We start from the raw sequence: 21775 nt of genomic DNA on the forward strand, positions 1-21775 counted from the left end.
CTGGAGGAGGGCATGACAACCCACTCCAGGATTCTTGCCTGGCAAAGTCCATGAACAGAGTAGTCTGGAGGGCTACAGTCCATAGGATCACAAAGAGTTGGACATGGCTGAAGCAACTAAGCACAGCACAGCACATATAGTGAAATTTGCATAATTACAGCTGGAAATTTTGGAAACTGATTATAAAGAACTAATGTCAACATGGCAAAAATCATAAAGTAAATATACATTAAAGATGTATAAAAGTGACTACACATTTTAAGATGTATAAAGTCGGTAGACAGCATTTTGAAAAGCAGAGACGTTACTTTGCTAACAAAGATCTGTATAGTCAAAGATGTAGTTTTTCCTGTAGTCACGTACAGATGTGAGAGTTGGACCATAAAGAAGGCTGAGCATGGAAGAATTGATGCTTTTGAACTGTAGTGTTGGAGAAGACTCTTGAGAGCCCCTTCGATGGCAAGAAAATCAAACCAATCAATCCTAAAGGAAATCAGTCCTGAGTATTCATTGGAAGCACTGATGCTGAAGCTGAAGCTCCAGTACTTGGCCGCCTGATGCAAAGAGCTGACTCATTATAAAAGACCCTGATGCTGGGAAAGATTGAAGGCAGGAGGAGAAGGGGGTGAGAGAGGATGATATGGTTGGATGGCATCAACTCAATGGACATGAATTTGATCAAGTTCCAGGTGATGGTGGAGGACAGGGAAGCCTGGGTTGCTATAGTCCATGGGGTTGCAAAGAGTCGGTCACCACTGATTGACTGAACAACAACAAAGTCAATAAGGCTTCCCCAGTGGCTCGGCAGTAAAGAATCTGCCTGCCAACGCAGGAGACCCAGGTTCCATCTCTGGGTTGGAATGATCCCCTGGAGAAGGAAATGGCAACCCCCTCAGGTATTCTTGCCTGGAGAATCCCATTGACAGAGGATCCTGGTGGGCTACAGTTCATGGAGTCACAAAAGAGTCAGACATGACTTTCAACAACAATGAATTCAGTAAAGGTGTTTAAAATTACTATTTTTCTTGGCCTTCATAATGATTCATAATAATAATTCATAATGATTTTGAGAAATACCTACAATTTAAAATCTATGGCTCTTCAGCATCAGTCTGTGGTCAGTGGGGTGAGCTTGAGAACCACGGATACACTGATGAATTTTACTCTCTGGCTATCATTTTAGGATAAAATCTAAGTTACCCAAAGCGCTTCTTGTTACCTAGTCTTTGCAAAATCACTGTTATTATGCCTAAGAGTACAGCTTGCCCTGCATTGTATAGGATGGCTTCCTTTTTGAAGATGTGTTCTGGGAGGGTTTTTTGCCCCTTTCTGAAGTTTGCATAGCAATATTAATAAGCACCCTACTCATCATTCACCTCTTAGGGCAGGTTATTTTCTGCATTTGACCCCACAACTTTTGATAAAATGACTTAAAAAAAAAAAAAATATATATATATATATAAATTGAGTCTTTAAAAGACATACTATTAAATTCAAATAGTAATGAATTATTTGATTTAACTGCTTTCTAAAATTTCTTTTACTTTCAGTGAGCTTTATTCATTTTTGGTATATTTATCTTTTATCCAGTGTTCCATCAACTCATCTGATCTCTGCCTTATAAAATGAACTCAAATGTGAATTTTTCAATACAGTCATAGTAAGCACCACTTAAATGTTAAATGGATTAGACCTTTCTGTATAAATCCTGATGTTGGCATTTCTTATAGTGCATCTCTGCTTATGGTTAGGAAAATGCCCTAGTCATATTACTGACTTGATTTCTTTCCCATTCAAGTTTCTTTTTCAGCTGAATCTGAATGTTTCTGTTGGTAAAAGCTTTCCAAAGCTTATAAGCCTTATTTTAAACCCTCAAAGCTCAAAAAATATTTTTTTCAAATGTATCTTGAAAAAATACTGTATTATCTATCTATTGTCTTTAGATGTAGAATGACTAATAGTGTATGAATTAACTATCCTAATTTATGAAGATATATTATGAAATTGATAGTAAAGCATTTATCTACAGAAATGAAATAGAATTTTTCTTTTGCTAGGAAATGACTTTTTAAAACGCTTATTTCCTCTCCACCATTCTATAATCCAGAGTTGTACATTTAAAGTTCTTTCATGAGGCCCAAAAAGAGTTCATCTAAAACAGACAGTATGACATAAACTATATTTAATGCTTGTTACCATTATCTCTCCATTCATTTGAAAATCCCACTTTTTCATGAAAACAGCATGACTCTTATTTTGTGTGAGAAATCTTCCCAAATTTTTTTGCCTTTGCTCAATGAAACCGGTCATTCTGTGGTTTTGACCACTAGCCCCTGCTTTACCATTTGGTATTTGATTCTGTGTTATCTTGCATTGCTTTCTCTGTTGGTGTTTTTGCCCTTTCAACTATCTTTTTCACTCCTTGGGACAAGGATGATTCATACTTTTCCTAATATGCATGGTTAATTCTGGTACACAAAAACTGAATGTGCTCATACCTGATATTATGTATACTATTTATAGAGTATTAAAGCTGGAAAGAGTCTAAGAAAATACCTAATTCATCCTCATTTTTAAAAAAGACTAAGTCTTAGAGAAAGTAAGTGATTTGTTTAAAGTCAGTGACATGGATTTAGTGATTTATCTACATTTGAGAAATATATATACAGTTTAGGAGAAGACAATGGCAACCCACTCCAGTACTCTTGCCTGGAAAATCCCATGGATGAAGGAGCCTGGTAGGCTGCAGTCCATGGGGTCGCTAAGAGTCAGACATGACTGAACGACTTTACTTTTTAGGCTGAGGCTAAGGGAGAAATGGCACAGACCTGCTTTATTCTTGTTCTTTGATTGTATAGTCCGGGATGGAAAGGATTGTAGGGGAGATGGTACTGTCATGGGAGCGTCAGTATTCACTGAAAGAGAAAGGTTGAAATTGCAGTTATGAACAAGATGTAAGGGAATGTGTTCATAAGTAAAACACAGAATCCACACTAACAGCTAAAAGGGAAAAAATAAATAAAAGATTAATAGAGGCTGTGTGCGTCTGTGGACGGTGGCCTGATCCACATTGGGAAAGTGGGGAAAGTGAATAGAGTGCTTACTCATTGGTAAATACAGACATCAGGAACTGAAGCGGTAGCCCAGATGGGAAGATGTTTTGAGAGTCATGTTAGCTCAGGAAGAAGGGATGAGATATTTGTAAAACTTTATTTCTAGCAAAGTCAGAAACATCAGCTACTTCCAGCATTCAAATTGTTGGGAGTGGAATCAAGGCAAAATTCTCATTTACATGCTGGGTTTGGACAGGACTAGTTTGTTCTGATAGTCATGTTGAGTTCCTGATGAGAAGAGAGGAAGATCGGTAACAGTCTATTAAAAGGTAGCAACACTTCGAACAGACTTGTATTGCATTTTTTAAGAAAGTATATGTTACTTTTAAAGAAATAGGTTCAAGAATGTTCTTCTCACTATTGGTTAACATATGGGGAAAATTAAATTTCATATTTTTAGTGTTTTTAGAGGTATAGAAAAATCAGTTTCCTACTGAAAAAAACAGAAAAAGTTTTATTTTTAAAGCTAAAAGTGAAATCACTCTTTTCTTTACAAACAATATGTCACTGGCAAGAAACAAAAAGAACAAAGGAAAAAAACTAGAAATAGTTGTTTTGTCGACCCCTCCCTACTCCTGCCAACATCAATGTATTCGTGGGACTGTAAACATCAAATATAGAACATGCAGATTCATTCTTTGGAAAGCTCTCCACTGAGTTAGTGTAGTTTGTTTCTGGCAGTCTTACTTCTTCAGATGAGACTTGGGATCTTGCCAATATGCTAAAAACGCAGCATCATGGCTTTCTCTGGCCTCGGCATCCTAAGTGGTTTTTTAGTTCTTGCCCAGTCTACATTGCTATCCCAGTAAGTTGAGTGCATTTAGATTGCGTTGTTCACCTTTAAGGTGACATTTGAACAAAATCTATTGTTTGGATGACTCATTTACCCTACTTATTCTTGACTCCTTGATGATTTTTTAAATGCTAATATTTTAGTTTCATATTTTTCCATTAGAACTGAGAATGCTCTGAAGCTTGTCTTACTAATTTTATCCTACCTGTAAAATTCAGTGTATCTGAATTTCAACTTGTTGAAATCATTGAAACTTAAAGCAAAACTGAGAGGTTGTTTTTCATTTTTTAAAAAACTATTGGAATGTCTTTAAGATTGGCCCTATGATAATGCAATGTACTTTTTACACTTTGCATCTGTCATTTGAGACTATTGACTATATATTTAAGAAGTAAATGTTGCTAATGAGAATCTTGTTCAACAGTGGTTTTTGTACTTGTGCATGACCTAAATAGTATTATTTAATTATTCTATTCAGGTGCCAAAGATCATATTGTTTCTTATGTAACCTTGATTTTCCTCCTTATTCTAGCCTGTCTTCCTCTGCCAATAACTTATGCATATATGTAGTTAAGTTAAAAATATGATGTTGGGAGTATTTGGTAAAGAATTAGATAATACTGCTATCCCGAGTTATGAATTGACCAAAGAAATTTTTAGAAGATTTAAAATGAATATAGTTTTATTTTCTGAAATAGAATTCAAGAGTTAAAAATCATCTCATGCTGCCAGCTTACACAGGAGTTTTGAGGGGTTGGGTTGAGAGTTACTGCAGGCTACCTTTTATAATTCAGCAACACATTTTAAATAATTGATTTGTACTAGTTGGTAGGGACCAAGTCAAGAACTAATTACTTGTTATTATCCAAATAAGTTTTCATTATTATCTCACTGCTACTTAATAGCAGCGTAGTAGTGAAAGAAAACATAAGTACCCACTTGTCTATTAGGTTCAATTTTAAAATGTTTGTCACAGTGACTCACCTTCGTTAGATTTCCAAAAATGACAGTTTGAATGACAGTCCTTGTTTGAATATTTGAGTTCTTACATAATTGTTACAAATCAATCCAGAAGGATTGGGGGGAGATGGTGGTAGCAGTGGCTTCAGAGTTTTTCAGTCTATTTGCCTTTGCCATTTTCTTCCCGTTAGTAAAGTAGTTACATAAAAAGAGACACAGCAGATACACAGCAATACCAAACCTCTGAATAATATTTACAACAAAACTAGGTAGTGAGATATCCCCAAAATAAATCTAGGTGGTAACAAGCCATACCAGTCACAAAACTTGCAAGATATTGTTGGAGAGGAAAAAAAATGTACCCCTTCCTTTTCTAGATTCTTCTGGCTGGTCTAATAATTAAATTGACCTGAGACAGATTAACAGGAGAAAATCTAATGTTAATTTTGTGCATATGAGAGACTCAAAGACGTGACCAAAGCAGGCAGCTTCTGTACCTTTAAGACAAGCAAACACCAGCAAAATAACGTTGTGAAGAACTGATAATGCGGAGAAATTTAGGCTTGGGTACCAATTAGTGAAGCATCTAAGCAGATGGTTTACACAGCTTTCTCGGCCTTGAAGTCCCTCTTTCCATGATAAGGTGTCTCTGTCCCTCCTGGTGCAGGGAGACTACTTTTTACATGGGAGATGATTTCCTGCTTTCAGGGGGACAAAGAGGAGGGCCAGAGTGTTCTTCTAGTCCTGGCTGTTTTCAAGTAACTTTAACAACTGATTGGTATGCCCCTTTGTCGTATTTGGGGTGATAGAACTCAGGAAAAAATTAGAAATAAAAGAAAAATAATTTTGAAAGTTAAAGCTAATTAATTTTAGTCTTAATAAACAGAGCACATAAATACCATTTTAAAAAAATAGAAGGTGAATAAGAGGCGAACTTTAAAGCTCAAAGAAAAGTTAATAGAGACACAGAGGTAGAGAACAGATGTCAGGAAAGCAGTGGGGGTGGGGAGGGTAGTGGAGGGGGTTGAACTGGGAGATTGGGATTGATACATATACACTGCTGATACTGTGTATAAAACATAACTAATGAGAATATACTGTATAGCAAAAAAAAAAAAAAACCTCAAAGAGAAGTAAAGAAAGCAACATAAAGGATCAAGAAAAATGACAAATATTGAAGATAGTCATAAAAGAAAAGAAAAAATGGAAAATATGGACAATATGAGTCCATGAAGAAAAAAACCCAAAGTAGAACAAATGCCAGAAAATAAGGAGAACTAATCAATTCTACTTCCAAAATTATTTTTTAGGGAAAAATCTTTCCACTCTCCAAAAAAAAAAGAAAAAGTGAATCTCTATACTGAAAGAGTATATTAATGTCTGAGCTCTCCAACACTATGTAATATCCTGGTAAAATTACTGGTCTTTGAAGTGAAACAGAGTCTTTTGGTCATTTAAACAAAAAGAAAAACTGAATTAGAAAAGAAAGAAAATTAAATAACCATCAGAATTTTCAATATCAATGCTTTATACAAATGAAAAACATACTTAAGAAACTCAAGGGAAAAATATATGAGCCAAGAATTTTGTATCTAGAAAAACCAACTTTCTAGTAACTAGCAAAGAACACAGGAAATCTGTCATCAGCATGTAAGAACTCAGGTAATATTGGTCCTATGAACACTTCTTGCGGAATTATTTGAGAGACCAGACTTCAGATAACTAAAGTAACTAGAGAAATAACATCCTGGGAACTGATGGATTAACAACATTAAATACATTGTTACAGACAGTAAAGAGCCTGTCTGCAAAGCATGAGACCTGGGTTTGATCCCTGGGTCAGAAGATCCCCTGGAGAGGGGAATGGCTACCCACTCCCATAGTCTTGCCTGGAGAATTACATGGACTGAGGAGCCTGATGGGCTATAGTCCATAGGGTCATAAAGAACTGGACTCAGTTGAGCAACTAACATATACACAGCTTAGTAGAACTTAAACAGGACAACCAGGAAGAGGCCCCCTACAGGCCAAAGTTGGGACAGTTTGAGCTTCAGTAATGATAATATAGTTAGCCCTTGAACAGCTCATGAGTTGGGAGTACCAAAATCCATTACAGTGGGTCCTCCTTATTCATAGTTTGTGCTATGCTATTGTGCATATTCAGTGAAAAAAATAGTATATGAGTGGATCCAACATGTTTCAAACCCATGTTGTGCAAGGGTCAATAGATGAAAACTCATAAATATATTAATCTATGAATTTATAATGATATTTTGAAACAATTTAAAAATTGGTCATCTTTGGAAGATGATACGAAACCAATCCATTACAGAGCAAAGTGGTCAATAAAAGAGAAAAATCAAACATGTAATCTTGCCTTTCTTGAACTGTACTACTGAGTAACTAAACAGATGGAGGAGGACGTCTTTAATTTTTTAAACTAGGAATGAATGATAGACTATCACCATTTAAAAGTCCTCATTGGATGGAAATATGCATTTAGCATGAAAGGTGCTGCTGCTGCTGCTAAGTTGCTTCAGTCGTGTCTGACTCTGTGTGAGCTAGTACATAATAGAGATGACCAGACATCATGTGTCTTCTGTAATCCTATGAAACGCCACCAATAATCTTGCCAGAAATGCAAACCTAAGTCTCATGTATTCTCTGGATCCAGCTGCCAATTGGAAGGAGCATGCTAAACTGCACCAAAAATGTGCAACCAGCAAAATCTAGACAATAGAAAACGCTACTGGTCAAATTGCCTGGGTTTCCAACAGATAAGTTGTAAGAAAATGGATAGTATGAAGAAGAAATCTGGTAGATTAAAAGTGACTTTAAATATATCATATTTTTTAGGACAGACATTGGAGTGATAAAACTACTTTTAAAATGCAAGGAAATTATTGTTACAAAAATGAGGATGATGGCTTTATGGAGGTAGGGAGGGGTTGTAACCGGAACAAGTCTTCTGGAATGTCCAACGAAGTTCAATTTCCTGACTTGATGGTGTTTAACATATAACTTATTTTATTAAACCATATGTCTGTTGTATATAGTTTTATATATGTATGTTTTATTTTGCCATAAAAAGGATTAAAAATAAATTGATCCAGTACCAAACATTTTAAGACTGATTATCTCTGGGTGACAGAAGAACTGGTAATTTTAATGTTTCTTTTTTCTCTTTCATGTGTATTTTTTTCTAATTGTACTTACACTGAACATTTCTTAGATATGCAATTTAAAATTAGAAAGTGACATTTCAATTTAAATCTTGTAAAAATCAGCCACAGGGTATCTTGGTAGGACCTTATTTAAAATAAAGGGAAAATTCAGAATATTATAATAGTTTAATCAATGGCTGTGACTTCTTTTTCTTACAAAACTTAAAACTGTTTAGTTTTTCCCAGAGAGATGACACAGTGCCAGTCTGGTGAACAGACGTAGGTTTGCAAGTTTTCCTGACCTTCTTGATCTGAATCCCTCTAAGCTTTAGTATCACTTTCCTTTTGGGTCAAAAAAGTGGTGATGGTCTCATCACACTTGATAGTAAAAAGAAATTCAAGGAAAGCTGTTTGTAAGGTGAGACTTCTGTGCCAATGCATCACCCTCATTACATCTACTGAGATCTACAAAATCTTTTGTTCTTTTTATTTCTTTGCTTAGAGCAATAAATGAAAACCTAGTCTTCCAGGAGATGCATGGATAAGTTAAAATGCTGGATAATTTGTGTAGTAATGAATGATCCTTTCACTTTCATCTTCACATCATATTATCAATAGCTGTTTGCTTAAAAAAGAACAACTCTCCACACTAGCATGGAGAAGGAGTTAACTTTGATGATGTTGATTATGTTGGGTGGGTGGTCCTCTGTTTGACCTTTTTACCAACTGTTACTCAAGCACCTTCAAACAGAGAAATTTTAGGTACTATCATTAGATAGCAAATTAGATCACATATGTACAAATATATTTTAACCTTTTTTGGTGAGAAAATAGGCATAATTCATTTTCTTGGTTCTATCTAAACTAAGGAATCACATTCCTGTGGGATGAATTACTTTTCACTTTTTCTTTTAATATTGTGTAAAGTTTATGGTGATAGCAAATTTAGTGCCCTTAGATTATGAGGGCACTTTCTCCTCATTAGCATTCCTTATATGAGAATGCACTCATTTTTTCTAAAAATAAAACTCGAGCATTATCAGAAACCCCTTCTATAACTTTTTGGGAGGCAGGTAGTTGTTTTTTGTATGCTTTTCTGTGGGAGAGAGAAGGGTTTTCATTGGTTGTCTGGTTTTGCTTTCTTCTTCCATATGGTGAATGTCTTTACCTAAAGAGTGTGTGATGTGGAATGGGACTTGTACTTTTAAATGAGATGTCATTTTTTCCCCATCAAGAGTTCACATTGAAACCCAAATAGAGATAAGTTAGAAGAACATTATGCTTAGTGAAAGAAGCCAGTCACAGAAAACCATATATTATATGATTCCATTTATAAGAAATGTCCAGAATAGACACGTCCATAGAAACAGAAAGTAGATTAGTGGTTGCCAGGGGCTGAGGGGAGGAGATGGGGGTGGTAGTGGGGGCGGGAATGATTGCTAATGGGTACAGGCTTTCTTTCTTTTTGAGGTGACGATGCTGTTCTAGAATTAGATAGTGATGATGGTTGCACACCACCATGAATATACCTAAGGGCCCTGTATTGTAGGGCTGTCCTGGAGGAGGCAGACTGGGAAAGTGGCCTGGTGCCTCCCACCTGGCCTTTCTCCCACCTGCCCACTCAGGGTTGCCTGAGTTAGAGACCTGGATATGGCTTGAAAATCACTGATCTGAACAATATAAACTCTTTTATTGCCAGATGAAAATAGACCAAGTAAAAGCTGGAGGCCATTACTTTCCTGTCTCCTTGTATATTAACAATTTGTTAAGAGCAGACACAGAAATAAATTGGGTCATAAATGCTTATTCTTGCATGGGGCCTCTTTTTGTATTTCTATCATGGAAAGCTTCTTCTTCTTTTTTTTTTTTTCTTTCTTTCTACCAAAACATTCAGGATAAACATATCTATAAACTTAATGATCTGAAGCTGTGATACCCATTGCTGAAAGTCCAAATGTCCTTTATAGCAGTGATATATCTTTTTGGCTTTATTCTCAGGACCAGGCTTTGTGTCTCTAAATATTGCCTTCTTTATTCCCAGCTGTGATCTGCTCCTCTCCCCTGTTCTGCCTGGTCAGAGATAAATACCCCCAAACCAGCATCTCATAGCAACACTTTTCCCTGTATAGAGTGCCTTGAATTCTCTTCCCCCCCCCCCCCACAATTAGTAGCTTATTTTCTACACTTTATATTTGAGAGGGTCTGTATCTATATAATGGAGGTATTATATAGTTTGTTCTTTGTTATTCAGAAAAAGATTTGACATTGTGGGTCTGATAGCAAGGTCCGGTGATAACGTGGGCTTTGCTTGCTATACATATTCTTTTAAATAAAAAGAAAACTGATGTATACATAGCTTGGGCTGATTTATGTTATTTCTGCTCTGCAAGGTTAGAGAATCAAGTAGTAGCAGTAGCAGTTATTTAGTCACTAAGTCATGTCCAACCCTTGCGACCCCATGGACTGTAGCCCATCAGGCTCCTCTGTCCATGGGATTCTCCAGGCAAGAATACAGGAGTGGGTTGCCATTACCTTCTCCATAGAGAATCAAAAATTCCCTTAATTGTTTACTAGAAGAAAACATATTTAGGTGGCATGAGAGCAAATAGAAAGTAACAAAACCATGTAAGGACTGACTCAATTCAGTTGTTCCAAAAAATATTTTGTTAAGCTTCTGTTTGCAAAACAAGTTTGTGTGAATCCAGGGCATGCTTGTCAGGAGGGAAAAGACAGACTGAGGAGGGTGCAAAGGCTAGGGGAGCAGGTAGCAGGTAGGTCAGTCACCCTAAATGATCATGTTAACCAATCATATTGAAATGCTTTTTTTAAAAGTCACATTTTATATCACCATTAGTAATTAAGTCCATGTCAAATGTATGCTCTGTGTGTGTGTGTGTGTGTGTGCACGCGCGTGCTCCAGTCACTTAGTCATATCTGACACTTTGAGACCCCATGGACTGTAGCCTGCCAGGCTCCTGTATCCATGAAATTTTCCAGGCAAGAATACTGGAGTGGGTTGTGTTTCCTACTCCAGTGGCTCTTTGTGACCCAGGGATTGAACCCACATCTCCTGCATTGCAGGCAGATTCTTTACCACTGTACCACCTGGAAAGTCCCATGTCAAATAATTATATGTTTATATGGGTGGGAAAGAACAAAGAATCTGATAGTATTCCTTGCAGAACAGAGAACCAGCGTGGCCCTGGTCTTTCTCTCTTGTGTACTGTTTTCTCTTTTTCTAGACTACAGTTTGTGCTGGCTTCTGTGAAGTCGGTACAGGATATATGTATATATATGCATATATATATATATATATGGGTGAATTATGAGGATGTGTGTGCCTCATTACTTAGCTAAAATCATATAATATCCAGAATACATCCTCACCAAGTGTTTAATAGCAAATTGCAGCTTTTCTAGTGACAGGAATTAATGAATAACACTGCCAAAATTGATTTTAACGTATTGGGGAAATGATTTACTTATTGCTTATTCTCAACAGAAAATTAAAAATTATAAGCTGATTGCTGGAAATATTTAACGATGAGTCTTGATTGCCATGTGTTCTCATGACCTTGTGTGCTATTCCAAAAATACATAAAACTACTGAAAGTGTTGTCATTTAATTGCATCAATTTACATCTGCTCTAATTTGATTGTAGATAGTTGTCTCCTTCCATTTTAATAAGTGTAATTTTTTTCAACCTCATAGACAACATCTGGGGAAGATGTACGGGACTTCACAAAGGTGCTGAAGAATAAGTTCAGATCAAAGAAATACTTTGCCAAACATCCTCGGCTTGGCTACCTACCTGTCCAGACAGTTCTTGAAGGTGACAACTTAGAGACGTAAGTTTAATTTTACTATTAAACTTGTATCTATATGTGCGCTTATACCTGATACTTTTATATTAGTGACAAAAGATAAGTCTGATACCCAAAAAGAAGTTGTGTTTTGGTAAAATGTTTCATCTACAAAGAGGGAAACTAAACTTGGACTCAGTCTTTGCAACATGAATTTTGACTGTTTTTGACAGCACAGGTTTAATTTTGCATGTTTTCCTGAACTTTTGAAATATGTAATAATGTGCACTGGTCATCTCTTTTACTCTTAAAAATACTTTAAGCAAATTGTTGTATTTATGCCCTTTCATTACTTTATTTATTTTCCAATTTTCCCTCTTTGTGGGTTTTTTTTTTTTTTTACTATTTCTTATATGTTTTGCACTCATTTTACTTAATTTTAATATGTTTATTAATAATGTTTAATTCCTTGCTTCAGATATATATCTATATGAAATCTCATCAAAATCTCACATTGCGTTTCTAATTTCTTTTTTTTCTTAAACATGGCAGTGAAATAAGATAGCTTTAAATAGAACCTGTAATAGACAAAGTTTTCTTAAAAGTATATCATTTGAGTTTACAAACATAAATGAAACAAAATTTCAGATTGCAAAATTGCTTTGGGATTGTAAAATGAAGAATAATAGTTTATAGCCTGAAATGAAAAGAAATTTTAAAATGAACCAGAATAAATGCAAGAACAAAATTTAAATTACTAAGTAATTATATGTCAAGATCAAAATAAATATGATTTTAAATCTTTGAATTACTTTTTTTGAAATATCAGCATAAATTTGCCTGCCAAGGCAATTTTCTTGTGCTTGAATCTTGGGGAAAATTAAGTTTTATTGCTAATCATCACCAGAGTGCCTAGTCATAAAGAATAGTGGAGTTCTAGTTACAGAAATATTCCTTCTCAAGTAACTACAGAAGAGAAGCTCTGAAGTGTGGAGTTTTCTACATTATACAGTAAAGAAAACTGAAGTAAGAACTTCAGTAAAAAGAACTTCACATAAAAATGTGTTGACATTTAACCTTCAAAACTCATAGTTAACTTATTTGTGTATATATGAGAGATAATCAGAGAACAGTAGCAGTCCAGTGTATTATGACAGTCCATGTCTCAAAGATGTCAAAATAGAGGGATAGACTATTTAGTCCAATTTTTTTATCCATATAAAACTCTTTGGACCAGGGGCTTTGCTACATTTATATGCAATTTTTATTTTTAGTTTGTTTAACCACTAAAAAATAAAAGGAAGACTATAGACAAAGTAAAGTGGGTATTTTTATCCCTCCATAGGTAATATTATGGATGTGCATGAAGAAAGAAATACAACGTGGCTATATATGTAGATAGGTCCAAAAATACCACATACTCATTTAAAGCATACCGAAAACTTAAAACTTTTTGATAACTTTTCTTGATATCAAATTCCATACAATTAAGGTATATGCCTCCCAGTCATTTTTTTCTGCAGTACATTTTAGAAGAAATTTTATTGAAATGATTTTAATTTAAGGCATACTATTGAAATACTTGTGATTCCCTGGTAGCTTGGTTGGTAAAGAATCTGCCTGCAACGCAGGAGACCCCAGTTCAATTCCTGGATCGGGAGGATCCACTGGAGAAGGGATCAGCTACCCACTCCAGTATACCTGGGCTTCCCTAGTGACTCAGCTGGTAAAGAATCTGCCGGCAATGCTTAAAATCTGTAAAGAAGGTATATCCTGATCCTGTCTTTGATTTGCGGATAGATTTTTTCACCTTTATTTCAAAAAGTATATGATAATACACTCTTATTTGTTTTAGTGTGTAATATATAGTTTAACTATGCTGAATACCTAATAAAGATAAAATTTTGCCTATCTTGGTATCAGATCTAAACAACCTTTAGAGTAAGGGCCTGAAGCATAGAATTATCACACAGTGGTTTTATTTACAAGATAATTTGATAGGTTTGAAATAGTGATGTGCTTTTGACTCTTTGGATAAACCATTGGCATTTTATGTTCCAAATAGCTACCTCCCTTGTATGAGTCATGCAGATAGATAGATCTTTTAAATTGCTTTTAAGCAATTTTGATAATTTGCCTTTCACTGTCAAAATAATGACTGACGTTAATAATTCTGAGTGATTCAGTTAAAAGAAAAGAGAACAGAAAAGTGTGTGCCAAATAATTTTGTGCTATGATTTTTGGCTGTAACTCTGAAGATGCTTCATTTCATCAAAGATGAATGTACCAGCATTTTCAGTGAGAGGAAAATGAGAGAAAGAAAAGGAGTGTAAGATTAAATCAGATGTCATGAGATCCTTTTTTGAAAAAGATTTATGAGCTACTGGATACATTGGGCAGATTTTCTTCCTTTTTAAATCCTAGAATGTATTCTTGGAGTTGGTATAGTTCATTTTTCTACTGAGCCCTTTCTAGTACAGGGCCACTTAATCTTCTGGTGTAACAATTTATGTGAATAGGTAGTAAAAATTTTGATTTCATTTATTCTCCTATTTGTGGGAGGAGAACATTGGAGGAAAATCCAGTGAAGTGGTAAATGTGTTGAAGTTTTTTATGAAGCTGATTAGAATTTCCTTTTGCTTCTTTCTTTTTCATCCCTGCAAAATATAATGTCTTATCCCCTATCCAGTAATTATACATGCATGCATGGAGGGGATTTATGGGAAAATTAGTTATTATTAAAAGGAGGTAAACAAACCCATGCTTAGGTTTATTCAATTAATTTTATAACTATGCAAGATTTTTTTCACAAAAGTAAATCAAAATAAATGAGTAGAGCTTGATGAAAGAGTTCTTACCGTTGAAAATAGACCTGAGAAACAAGCTCAAAGGGTGACAAAGTAATTTGAGAATTGAGTGAGATTTATTGGCTAAAAAGGTAGCTTAGTTTCCCTGAAAATTGAAAGGAATAAAATAGGCAGCTCTCCCTGGTATTGGTTGGGCTTCCCTGGTGGCTCAATTGGTAGTGAATTCGCCTGCAATGCAGAAAACCCGGGTTGGATCCCTGGGTTGGGAAGATCCCCTGGAGAAGGAAATGGCAACCCACTCTGGTATTTTGGCCTGGGAAATCCCATGGACAGAGGAGCTTGGTGGGCTACAGTGCATGGGGTCACAAGAGTCAGAAACAACTTAGCAACTAAACAACCACTACCACATGTATTGGTTAAGGTGGAATAGATGAGTTTCTTGGTTTTTTAAGTTCTTATGGTAGCAAGAACCATCTCATAGTAAGTGGAATTATGGTTGTGGGAGCATTGGACTGGGAAGAAGTGACAGTTCATCCCAGAACTGAAAGATGAATAGGGCCAAAAACTCAGTGTTTGCTACCCGGGGAGGAGAGGGAGTTTCCCAGCAAGGCAAACATTTTCAACAGCCGAAAGACAACCCTGTTTTGGAAACTGCAGTGGCAATTTGAAAATCGTGACGAGAAATGGAAATGAAAAGGAAAGCAGGAAGCAGGTCATGATCAGTCTGGTAAAGCAGGTGAAGATGTTTACAGTCTTCAAGAGCAGCGGGGAGGGGCCGCTGAAGCTTTATCTGGCAGAGCCGCTGGGAGCCCTGCTCTGCGACAAATGGACTTCAAAAGGCAAACAGACGGGAAGTGTGAGAAGTCTGCTGAGAATTTAAGGCACTGAAAAGTCTCTAAATTCTTCAGAGAAAGTCTGAATTATATTTCTTATAACATTAAGTATATTTAGTAGAGTCTTGCGTATTAGTGTGTGATTAGCCAAAACACCCTGTTCAGACACCACTCTGGAACGCAGTTGAGAGGCAGCATTATGAAGTCTGGGCTAACACAGAGATTGGTCTTTTCTTAACCCCCTTTAATCATGGATTCTAACAATTCAGGGAGAATATTGCCCAGTTTTCTTCTTCTGAAATTAAATGAAAAAGCTTATCAGTTAATATATTTTCTACAAATCAAAGTACTTTGAAGTCAATAAAGCCTAAAGGTTTTTTTTTTTTTTAATCTTTTTCTTTTCTCAGAAATTTTCACAATACATAAAGAAGCTTTCTTTTGACACTCTTCAGTTCAGCTTTTTGCCTCTGCCATTCTTATCTTAGTTCAATGAATCACTATTGTACTAACTGAATTAACTTTACAGGAACCAGTCAAGCAGTTTCACAAAGCTTTTGTGAGTTCAATTAAGATTTTATATATATATATATATATATATATATATATATATAATATATACACACACACATGTATTTTTCTTACATTTAAAGCTCACAGCAAATGTTGTGGTATACTTGAATTTTAGAAATGATCTCTAAATTCTTTAGAGATTCTTTACCATCTGAGCCACCAGGGAAAGTGTATAGAAAATCATTTATCTGACACTGAACATCTGTATTTCAGAGTTAATGAAAAGTAGTGATATGAAAAGACTATTGAATAATACTGTTTTGTTTCATTGTTGTGTCTATTTTATACATAGGTAATTAAGTCTATTTACAGTATAAATGTCTGACAAACACAGACCAGATAAATGCCTTTTTTTGAAATAAGTCCAAAGAATCTCGGTTTTCCACACCAATAAGATGACTTTCCGTCATCGTTTAATCTTCACTTTACAGACATCAACTTTTGCTTCTCAATGGGAGATAATGAGATCATTAACTTTTTCTTAAGTATGTATCTATAATAGAAATAGGAGAATCAAGTAGATCTAGAATAAATTTTCCTTCTTCTTTGTTTTAACCAGCATTACCTTTTGCAGGAGACTTTATTTAATTAGACAACTACTTTTCTTTAGGCTTTTAAATTTCCACATTCATCAGTATTCCCCCACCCCTCCCCACACCCCCAATAAAAAAGGGTTAGGGTTTGAACTAACTTTTAATTAGGATCATTTGTTTTCAAACGATATTTCTTACAGACTTGGGGTTTTCTAGGCAGTGCTGTGAGATTGGAGTGTATCTCCAGGGCTAGGAATGATAGTGAATAATCAAGTTCCAATCTCAAGCCCTGATTCTAATAGACAGTGTTCCTTTTATCAGTTTCTTGGATAGAACTTCTGGATAAAATTTTGTTTGGTGAAAGTGTATCACGATCTAGCAACGTTTCTTTCAGTTTATGGATAATTGAGAATTTTGGCCAGGTGTAGAGGAGAACATCTAGGCTGTATCTTTTTTCAGTGTATCTGTGAGGCTGAGATACTCTGTGTACACCTTTATTTGGATTTTATTTAAAATTGGGCAAAGGGGACTTCCCTAGCAGTTCAGTGGTTAAGACTTCAAGTGTCCAATGCAAGTGGCACAGGTTCCATTCCTGGCCAGGGAACTAAGATCCCACATGCCATGTGCTGCAGCCAGGAAAATATGTTTTTGAAAAACAATAAATAAAATTGAGGAAAGATTCAGAACATTCTCATTTTATTGCAACTCTGCCATCAATATATAATGTAGTCTTTGGTATTTAACTTTTCCTTTCTGATCGTTTCTTCTGCAGGAAAAACAAAAATATGATTGCACCTCTGTCCAGTACATTATGAAACATTACTTTTTAAATTATCCCATAATTTTGAGCTATTTTAGAGCATTCTCTGTCTTTTTCCAATCAGACTCTTTAAATGTGTTTGCTGTTATAACAAATACCCTATAATATCTGTGGAAAGGCCCCTGCAGGCACTTGAATACATAGCATCTTTTCTAGAATAAGCAGTCATTTCTGTTTGTTTTGACTTCTTTCATGGTGGACCTCAGGGCAACCAAATGCAGGAGTGGAAGACGATTGAGATGTATCCCACTCCCGACCCTCTGACCGACCGCTTTTGTCTTAAATTGCTCTAAAGTGTGTTTTCTATGACTTTTGTCTCCCTCTGCCCTCCTTGCAGTCCTATCACACTCATCAGTATGTGGCCAGAGCACTATGAGTGAGTATCCACAGCTCCGTATGCACAAGACGGATGTTCTGATCAGTTTTACTAGCATGGGGTGATTACTAAACTCTTATCCTAAAATAATAGTTCTGCCTCCTGGGTAACAATCCTAGTGGTTTGTTTGCATGTCAAATTCATTATTTAACTAAGCTAACATTCCTAATAGTAACATCTGTCAATATGTGGGCATAAAACTGTTTCTTTGCTTTCTCTCTTCCAGCCCTTCGCAGTCTCCTCAGCTGTTTCATGATGATACCCATTCAAGAATAGAACAGTATGCTACACGGTAAGAAACTTTGCTGGGATCCCTCCACTGCACTGCCACCCAGAATGTATCTCATTCTGCATTAAGCTTATATCATTCACATGCCTTGGTTTAAGAGACGTAGTTTTGCAGGAGTGGTGATTCTATTATATTTGAAATCTGGGCTTTCATCTTTCTATCCTGTAATTTGCAGTTTGCCAAACACTTGCAATATGTTCTACTGAGTAAATCTCCATGGGATGTGATTAGTGAGCTCATGAGAATGCAAACACTGTACAAATAGGATTTAGATAATGTAACCCAGTTTCAATGAATGAAAGTATTGAAAGTGTTCCCCAGAGATGGTGTACATATGAATTACAATATGTAATTAAATGTATGCTCATACTTTCCCATAGTGGTTTATTTTGGAGTTCCCAAACAATATAAAAGTATAAGCTGGTCTTATTGAGTTGTACAAACTTTTATACAACCAAATATGTACTAGGCATTGACAGTGTTAGTAACTGGCTATGCTTTAAAAGGTTATAGTTCAACCTATGGTTGCTGAGGGGAAGGATGATGGGATGGGGCAGTCAGAGAGTTTAGGATAAACATGTACACCTCACTGTATTTAAAATGGATAACCAGCAAGGACCTCCTGTATAGCACAGGGAACTTGACTCAATGTTACGTAGCAGCTGGGATGGGAGGAGAGTTTGGAGGAGGATGGATACATGTATATGTATGGCTGAGTCCCTTTGCTGTCCACCTGAAACTAACACAATATTGTTAATCAGCTGTACTTCAAAATAAAATGAAAAGCTTTTTTAAAAAGGTGTGAAAAATCTTAAGGACAAATATAATACCTGAAAAAATAAATAAATAAAAGGCTATAGTTCAAGCAACATAAATAAAACAGTAACATTTGAGCTGAGTCTAGGCCAAGTAGAAATTTCAGGAAAAAGTGGAAAAACATGCTTAAAAGCATTGAGCTCAGAAAGAATACAGTTTATTTAAAGAATTGCAAGTAGACAAAGGGGAAAGGACAAGACAGAGTGAAGGGACAGAAGCTGAAGTCCAGTTATGCGGGGCCCACTTGCTAAGGATGGGCTTCCCTGATAGCTCAGTTGGTAAAGAATCCACCTGTAATGCAGGAGATCCTGGTTCAATTCCTGGGTCAGGAAGATCCACTGGAGAAGGGATAGGCTACCCACTCTAGTATTTCTGAGCTTTCCTTGTGGCTCAGCTGGTAAAGAGTCTGCCTGCAATGCGGGAGACCTGGGTACGATCCCTGGGTTGGGAGGATCCACTGGAGAAGAGAAAGGCTACCCACTCCGGAATTCTGGCCTGGAGAATTCCATGGACTGTATAGTCCATGGGCTTGCAAAGAGCTGGACACAACTGAGTGGCTTTCACTTTCACTTGCTAAGGAGTAAGATTCTGTCCTTTGGTAAAGAGGCATTATGGAGAATCTTTAAACATGAGAGGGAGAGGGACATAATCAGATGTGTGCGAGAGTGCAGACTGACTTAATCTGAGAGATCAACTAGGAAACTACATAACATGACGTAAAATAAAAGTCTTTAGTCCTTATGGTGGTGGTGATAGAAACAGAACTCAACGTTAGACGTTTTCACTTCAAAGTCTTGTTAGGGAATTTGAGCTCTTCTGGATTTTGTGGGAATTAGGACAGTTTAAGAAACACGGAGGCTGTACCAATCAACTATACCCTGTGTGGCCACATTCTCTAACCTCTTTATTTTCATTTTACAGACTGGCCCAAATGGAAAGGACCAATGGGTCTTTCCTCACTGATAGCAGCTCTACCACAGGAAGTGTGTAAGTAAATCATGAAATTAGTGCTGCCTTGGAAAGCTGGTTCTTATATTATGGCTGTCGGAAGTAATCTTCATTGACTGTGGCTCTGAATTTTGATCCAAATCAAAATTGATAAGTGTGGTTATAAAAATGTCTACATAGATTTTATGGTTTCAAGCCATGATAGTATAAATTGGATATGTTTATTTATTTAGTTTCATATAAGTTACTGAAGAAAATCCTATATTTGGCTACTCATCTGCCCTAGGAAAATCATATTTATTTATTCATAAATACAGGTATAGATATTCATTCCATTTATCTGATATTAACAGGTGTAATTCTTGTTACATCTTGTTAATTTAACAGATTTAATTCTATAGAATATGTGCCATTCTGTAAAATTCTTTTCCTTCTGTGTGCTCATATTTTCTCCATAATCTCTGCCATTTACTAGTTATGACCTACACAGGCTTGAACATCTACTCCTTACCCTTCACTGGAAAGTGTTAACTCCTCTGCCAATAATTTGATTTTATTAGCAACTAGGAAAAGCCTCATTAACTTTAGAATGCTTTTTAAAAACCTTTCTTGGCAGATATTTTATCTCTGATTATTCCACTGTCGTGTGCCATCTTGCTTTTATAGCTTTCCCCACCCTCCACCACCTTGGAATTAATATTTTCAGTTCTGGATGGTGTCTTATGATTTCAGTAGTGTGGAGCTTAGTTGGCTCACCCAGTCATTGTGGTTTGGATCTGTTGGGAAGCTCTAAGGTTGCCGGGAAAGTTGTCAAACTTGGTTCTTAGTATTTTATACTAGAAAAGATCATAGAGACAGCCAAGTTGAAATACCTAAGGTACTGTAACATGAAATGTCTCCTGGTCAATATTTGTTTTTAATTGTTTTACTATCATTAAGCTTATAAATAAAAGTTCTCAGGAGATTTTTCAATTTTCAATTTCAAAAATTAGCAAGTTAGTACTTTATAACAATACAGTAGTGACTTATACATTATTATTAAGTTACTGTGTGTTTGGAACAATTCCCAAACCAAGGTAAGAGCATATACATAATGCTTGTTTCATATTTAAACTCTTAGTATGTATTTCTTATAAAGCAGTTAAGTATCTTGAATATCCTAAATCAACATAGTTTCCATCAAGGTTGAGAAATAGCTAAAGAATGAAACAAAATTTAAAACTACTAATTAAAACAAAACTTAAATTCTTTAAATGTGTTTGTCACACACACCTTGTGATCCAAGTAAAGGCAATAATCAAATTTAGTATTTCCTATTTTCAAATTAGAAAAGGCACTATTGATTTTTAAATTTAGCAGAGAAATGACAAAATAATCATATGACTAACAGCTGAATACATTTTAATATACTGTCAGGAGATAAATTAACTCATTCTTCCATCCAAAAAAAAACTTATTGCATGCCTACATTGCAGTGGTGTGCTGGAGGCAGTTGTGAGAGCTGGTTGTTAAATTTTCAGGAAGTTTGTAAGCTGCTTGTTAAACAAAGACATTATTAAAATTCATTTGTATATACCTATGGACTGTAGCCCACCAGGCTTCTCTGTCCATGTAATTCTCTAGGCAAGAATACTGGAGTGGATTGCCATGCCCTCCTCCAGGGGATCTGCCTGACCCAAGAATTAAACCCGTGTCTCTTACATCCCCTGCATTGGCAGGCAGGTTCTTTACCACTAGTGCCACCTGGGAAGCCCATGTATATACTTGCAAACCAACAGATTAGATTAAAATAATAACAAAAATAATACTCAGGACGCATCACATCTTAGTTATTTTACCTCATTTTACTGTTACCTGTGCTCTTGGGGTGTCAGGTGGTGTGCAACTATGAATCTTTTTTCAGCTCTATATTCAGTGACGTCATTAGCTTAAATTGGCCATACTGAAGT

At 35.9% G+C, this 21775-nt stretch overlaps 1 protein-coding gene across 1 annotated transcript in view; it reads left to right on the plus strand.

Moving 5' to 3' along the window:
* UTRN (utrophin) overlaps window positions 1-21775 on the plus strand; it is a 551097-nt gene that overhangs the window by 503657 nt on the left and 25665 nt on the right. The window contains exons 66-69 of the mRNA XM_068985316.1: window positions 11743-11879; window positions 17735-17773; window positions 18000-18065; window positions 19800-19865. Of these exons, the coding sequence (XP_068841417.1) occupies window positions 11743-11879; window positions 17735-17773; window positions 18000-18065; window positions 19800-19865 (308 nt within the window). The remainder of the gene's footprint in view (window positions 1-11742; window positions 11880-17734; window positions 17774-17999; window positions 18066-19799; window positions 19866-21775) is intronic.

This window comes from Capricornis sumatraensis, chromosome 13, assembly GCF_032405125.1.
Source record: "Capricornis sumatraensis isolate serow.1 chromosome 13, serow.2, whole genome shotgun sequence".
NCBI classification, from domain to species: domain Eukaryota; kingdom Metazoa; phylum Chordata; class Mammalia; order Artiodactyla; family Bovidae; genus Capricornis; species Capricornis sumatraensis.